The following is a 6,226-nucleotide window of genomic DNA, read 5'->3' as shown; positions in this document are numbered from 1 at the left end:
GCCATTGATTTCAGTAATCCACTCCTTCAACATGCATACAAAGGAATCCAAAAAGCTACAGGTAAACATCATCCAAACAAGTCAAACAATGTTTCTATACAATCCTCAGGTACCCTAATATGTAAACAAATTATAATATTTCAGACGAAAAGAACGGTGTTCAATAGGAAAGGAAAATAACGAAGAGCTCGCCCTCATTCACAAGCGCCAAAAGCCTGAAACCCTGTATAAAGACCGTTGACATCTAGTGGAAGCCATAGTAACTGCAATCTGGGAGCTATCTTTTATATAGCCCATAGGCTTGCATTGAAAAGGCCTGTGACCTCTAAAACAACATTTCCCGGATGGATTTTCCTCGGGTTTTCGCCTGCCATATCAGTTCTGTTCTCCTCACAGACATTATTTTAACGATTTTAGAAACTTCAGAGTGTTTTCTATCCAATGCTACCAATTATATGCATATCCTTGCTTCTGGGCCTGAGTAACAGGCAGTTTATTTTGGGCATGTCAGTCAGCTGGAAATTCAGGATACTGCCCCCTAGCCTTAAGAAGAAGGAAATAAATTCCACAAATTAACTTTTAACAAGGCACACATGTTAATTGAAATGCATTTCAGGTGACTACCTCATGAAGCTGGTTGAAAGAATGTCCGGAGTGTGCAAAGCTGTCATCAAGGAAAAGGTTGGCTACTTTGAAGAATCTCAAATATAAAATATATTTTGATTTGTTTCAATGCTTTTTTTAGTTACTACATGATTCCATGTGTGTTATTTCAACGTTTTGATATCTTCACTATTATTCCACAATGTAGAAAATAGTAAAAATAAAGAACAATCCTGGAATGAGTAGGTGTGTCCAAACTTTTGACTGGTACTCTCTCTCTCTCTCTCTCTCTCTGTCTGTCTCTCTGTCTGTGTGTGTGTGTGTGTGTGTGTATATATATATATATATATATTACTACCCAACTTTAGCAGCCCAATTGTAACTGAACAGGATTTGAACCCAAAGCATCCTGTGCTCCACAAGACTGTTAGCCGCCTAAGCTGAAGTAATGCATATTTTCTAGTTCTGCTCTACTTCTGTACATATGCGAACTGGCAAACTGTTAACAGCTTTTTTGTGTCAACATCAGGGGAATTGACAGAGGACAGCACGATGTGGAGGAGCCTGTCCAAATATGTCTGTGTCTTCTTCCTGCTGTCCCTGTCAGGCCTGTTTTTCCTGTTAAGCATCATCAACGTTCTGGAGGTAAGGGAAGCCATCTGCACTCATAACAAGTCCAACCTCCTTTATTGCCCCCGAGTGGCGCAGCAGTCTAAGGCACAGCATCTCAGTGCGTCTCAGTGCAAGAGGCGTCACTACATTCCCTGGTTCGAATCCAGGCTGTATCACATCTGGCCGTGATTGGGAGTCCCATAGGGCGATGCACAATAGGACCAGCGTCGTCCGGGTAGGCCGTCATTGTAAATAAGAATTTGTTATTAACTGACTTGCCTAGTTAAATAAAAATACAAAATTATAAAAATATTCTTCCCACATTGCTTCCATCACCATCTACCTCCTTTACCTCTCGCCGAGCCGTGCTGTTTAAGCCCAGTTTTCATTGAAATTAATGGGAGCATTGCACGCTCTGCAAAAGTTACACTTTATGCAGCATGCCTGTTAGTGACCTTTACTTTTCTCCTTAGCAGAATCTGAACTGCCAAACAGTGTCAACATTATACCAGCTCCAGAGCAGCATCCACACAGCTTTCTTTTCAGAGGCCCCTTTTCCTCTGGACCGCAACCATAGCTACTGTGGCCTCCTGGGCCAGGAGCCCTCACCCGAGGAGGCTCTGGAAGAGCGTTACCTCCTGCAGTCCATCGCCTGGCCAGAGCCTACGCACCATTCTGAGAGCGTGTCCCTGGACCACACCAGTGATCCTGCACACAGCTTTTTTGTGATCCTGCCAGCAAGGGGCAGGAGTGAGTGGTATGTGGGAGACCAGCTGGAGGCTTTTGTCCAGATGTACGATTTTCAGGGGCATCCCAAGAGCCATGGTGGAGACTTCTTGCTGGCCCGACTGCACTCCTCTGAATTGGAGGCAGGTGTTGCAGGACAGGTGCTGGACCACAGGAATGGGACCTACTCTGCCATTTTCCCATTACTATGGCAAGGGTCTGCACAGGTGGAGATGACACTGGTCCATCCAAGTGAGGCAGTTCATGTTCTACGACGGTTACGAGAGGAACGGCCCGACCGGGTTTTCTTTAAGAGTCTCTTCCGCTCTGGAAAACTGTCCCAGACAACTTTATGTAACTTGTGTCTGCCAACAAGCCAGAAGCCGCTGTGCAATTACACAGACGCCCACACGGAGGAGCCCTGGTACTGCTACAAGCCCAAGCTGCTGAGTTGTGACACACGGATCAACCACGCAAAGGGAGGCTATGTGAAAGATCTGCTCACCAACAAAGAGAAATTGCTCTTCCAGAGGTTAGTAAGGTGTACAGTATGTGAGTGAGTGAGTGTAAAAGTGTGTTTCATTTAATCACAGACTTTGTTTTCCGACGTATCAGATTTCTTGTTGCAGTGTATTTATTTAACATTAACTGCTGTGTATTTATTTTATTTTTTTCTCAGTGGTGTAAACATCAAAGTTCACATTCATCCTTCAGGGTCTGACAGTGTCACTGTGCTGCCTGAGAAAAAAGGTAGGCGAGCAAGGAGATGCTACAGTAAAACTGTGTGTTTATCGGTTTTGTACTTCCTTGCCAGCCTACCTGCTATCCAGCTAGCTGCTATTAACTGCCACGTGGCTGTATACTTCAACCCTGGAGAGGTTCTGCGTGTGCAGGATAGTATTCCATCCCACTACTGCATCTACAGTAATGTAAGGCAGGGAAGCGCCAGCACCTTTGTTTCCATTGTGTTGAGTACCTGCAAAGTGATGATGCTAGCTGGTGCATCATGCTTGTGTTCCTATTTCAGACAAAGCAGACGTGGAGAGAAGCAGCATGAAGATGGAACCTACCAGAATCACTCCTTCCGGGTATTACTTCCAAGGGTCATGGCAAGCGCTGACTGGTGGTGTAATACGCCAGTTTAACGACACCTCTGCCATTACTCAGTGTCTGAAGGGCAAGGTGGTGTACATGTATGGAGACTCTACTGCCAGACAGTGGTTTGAGTACCTCAACGACTTATTACCAGGTGAGTGCTGTAAGTAATGTGACATCTCTCACTCTCTGCTGCCTCAAGTGCTTTCTAACTCTATCTTCTGTCTTTCCCACTCCCAACCCTCCACTCATATCCCTCCATTGTTGTCACAGAGCTGAAGCAGTTTAACCTTCACAGTCCTAAGAATGTGGGGCCCAACATGGCGGTGGACAGCACCCACAACACCCTTCTGAGGTATCGTTGTCACGGTCCTCCAATCCGCTTCACCAATGTCATCGCCAGTGAGATGCGCTATGTAGCTAACGAACTGGATGGCCTGACTGGTGGGTCGAACACTGTGGTGTTTATTAGCATATGGTCCCATTTCAGCACCTTCCCTGTGCCGGTCTACATTCGCCGACTACGCCACATTCGGCGGGCGGTGGTGCGGCTTCTGGACCGGGCTCCGGGGACCATGGTGGTGTTGCGTTCAGCCAACCTCCAGGCCCTGGACCCGGAGGTGAGCCTGTACAATAGTGACTGGTACTCATTGCAGCTAGACGGGGTGCTCAGGGCCATGTTCAGGGGTCTGGATGTCTTGCTGATAGACGCCTGGGAGATGACCCTTGCCCACCACCTCCCCCATGCCCTCCACCCTCCCCCCATCATCATCAAGAACATGATAGATATTATCCTCTCTCGTATCTGCCCATGAAGAGCTAACAGATTCTGGGCTGGATTCTGTATCGCTTAAATATCACGGAAGATCCACGTAAGAATGTTGCCTTAATTTCCGATTGATCTCACATATGCAGTGTTTATTGTGAATGCAGTCTCCGCAACCCTCGGGAACATTGCCATTAATTGTCAGTCGCGCTATAAAGCAGATCTTCAGCGCTACGGATTGAATAGAGCGCTGAGTGAAATGATATGTCAGATTTCTCCATTAGTCAACACGTATACATATAAAAAAATGTCTAGCAATTCAAATTTTACCTAAATCAACGTTCTGTTGATTTATCTTTTTCCATGTCAGGCTGAATGACCTGTTATGAATGTTACTCTCTCAAAATGTGGCTTGGAATGTAAAGAATTACCTGCACATTTGTCTGTGAAGATTTGCCTTATTCTCAACTCCGGAGCATTTAACCAAACTCAAATGTTCAAACATATAACTAAGAGGGAAATCACACAAACGAATAGGTGTGTATCCTGAAACTGAGAAACAATAGAACACAAACTTCCAGACACATAAACACAAAAGTGTACATGTGGACACACACACACACACGTGTGGGCACACACACAGACACAAACCGACACAATAATAATAATAATGTAATGGGAATTTTAATGTTTGTGCTTTTCTTAAAACACATTTCGGTCTTCTATTCATGTGCTGTTCTATTAACCAATTTCTGTGTTCATGCAAGTAGCTGACTGTACAAATCCTCACTATCAGTAGCTGCAATTTGGCAGTACACTCAGACCATGTTTTGAGAACGAACAAAAGATATCTCAGTTTCAAGGTCTCAGCTTAGAGAGAAAGAAGCCTCATGAGGTATTGGTCGGTCACATGAAAGAAACAAAACGGTAATGATTAATTAATTATGCTAAATCATGCAAATATAACTTGTCTGTATATAGCCGTATATAAGACAACTGCTGGGTTTGCCCAGGCAGAGCTCCTGATTGACATGCGTACAATGGTGCATTGAGTTGGTTGGAACCTCTCCAGTACGCTGACAATAAACAGTGATTAATTTAAGATTGACTTTGAGTGTCCTTGTGTAAGAATTTCCATGACAATAATAATAACAACAACAATTTAATACTAATAATATTCATCATCAGTGTTTTAATCAATTTAGCACTAGTATAGAAATAATAAAGAGAGAACAGAAAAGTAAACAAACGGTTTATTTGTTTTGTTGAGTAACCTCTCTCCCCTCAGACACCCCTCTGATTCACTTTGCCCTCCCTTCTTCCCTCCCCCTGACATTCAAGTATACAGTGGGGCAAAAAAGTATTTAGTCAGCCACCAATTGTGCAAGTTCTCCCACTTAAAAATATGAGAGAGGCCTGTAATTTTCATCATAGGTACACTTCAACTATGACAGACAAAATGAGAAAAAAAATCCAGAAAATCACATTGTAGGATTTTTAATGAATTTATTTGCAAATTATGGTGGAAAATAAGTATTTGGTCACCTACAAACAAGCAAGATTTCTGGCTCTCACAGACCTGTAACTTCTTCTTTAAGAGGCTCCTCTGTCCTCCACTCGTTACCTGTATTAATGGCACCTGTTTGAACTTGTTATCAGTATAAAAGACACCTGTCCACAACCTCAAACAGTCACACTCCAAACTCCACTATGGCCAAGACCAAAGAGCTGTCAAAGGACACCAGAAACAAAATTGTAGACCTGCACCAGGCTGGGAAGACTGAATCTGCAATAGGTAAGCAGCTTGGTTTGAAGAAATCAACTGTGGGAGCAATTATTAGGAAATGGAAGACATACAAGACCACTGATAATCTCCCTCGATCTGGGGCTCCACGCAAGATCTCACCCCGTGGGGTCAAAATGATCACAAGAACGGTGAGCAAAAATCCCAGAACCACACGGGGGGACCTAGTGAATGACCTGCAGAGAGCTGGGACCAAAGTAACAAAGCCTACCATCAGTAACACACTACGCCGCCAGGGACTCAAATCCTGCAGTGCTAGACGTGTCCCCCTGCTTAAGCCAGTACATGTCCAGGCCCGTCTGAAGTTTGCTAGATAGCATTTGGATGATCCAAAAGAAGATTGGGAGAATGTCATATGGTCAGATGAAACCAAAATATAACCTTTTGGTAAAAACTCAACTCGTCGTGTTTGGAGGACAAAGAATGCTGAGTTGCATCCAAAGAACACCATACCTACTGTGAAGCATGGGGGTGGAAACATCATGCTTTGGGGCTGTTTTTCTGCAAAGGGACCAGGATGACTGATCCGTGTAAAGGAAAGAATGAATGGGGCCATGTATCGTGAGATTTTGAGTGAAAACCTCCTTCCATCAGCAAGGGCATTGAAGATGAAACGTGGC

The 6,226-nt window shown here is 44.2% G+C and overlaps 1 protein-coding gene across 1 annotated transcript; it reads left to right on the top strand.

Annotated features, from left to right (window-relative positions):
* Positions 1–1,155: 1,155 nt before the first annotated feature.
* On the top strand, positions 1,156–4,238 carry LOC120052165 (NXPE family member 3-like). The gene is made up of 5 exons (XM_038998997.1): positions 1,156–1,248; positions 1,692–2,473; positions 2,621–2,691; positions 2,978–3,190; positions 3,310–4,238. The coding sequence occupies exons 1-5, from the start codon at positions 1,156–1,158 to the stop codon at positions 3,849–3,851; spliced, it is 1,701 nt and encodes a 566-aa protein (XP_038854925.1). The 3' UTR covers positions 3,852–4,238.
* The last annotated feature ends 1,988 nt before the right edge of the window (positions 4,239–6,226 follow it).

Source organism: Salvelinus namaycush, chromosome 8 (assembly GCF_016432855.1).
Source record: "Salvelinus namaycush isolate Seneca chromosome 8, SaNama_1.0, whole genome shotgun sequence".
NCBI classification, from domain to species: domain Eukaryota; kingdom Metazoa; phylum Chordata; class Actinopteri; order Salmoniformes; family Salmonidae; genus Salvelinus; species Salvelinus namaycush.
Note: the sequence above shows the minus strand (reverse complement) of the source record. Positions and strands in the feature narration are given on the sequence as shown.

Bases quoted from the DNA above. Each gene is read 5' to 3' on its own strand.
- LOC120052165 (XM_038998997.1), top strand. From the start codon at position 1,156: ATGTGGAGGAGCCTGTCCAAATATGTCTGTGTCTTCTTCCTGCTGTCC. The intron at 2,692-2,977 runs GTAGGCGAGCAA...CAGACAAAGCAG, and splicing joins TGTGCTGCCTGAGAAAAAAG to ACGTGGAGAGAAGCAGCATG. The intron at 3,191-3,309 runs GTGAGTGCTGTA...TTGTTGTCACAG, and splicing joins CCTCAACGACTTATTACCAG to AGCTGAAGCAGTTTAACCTT.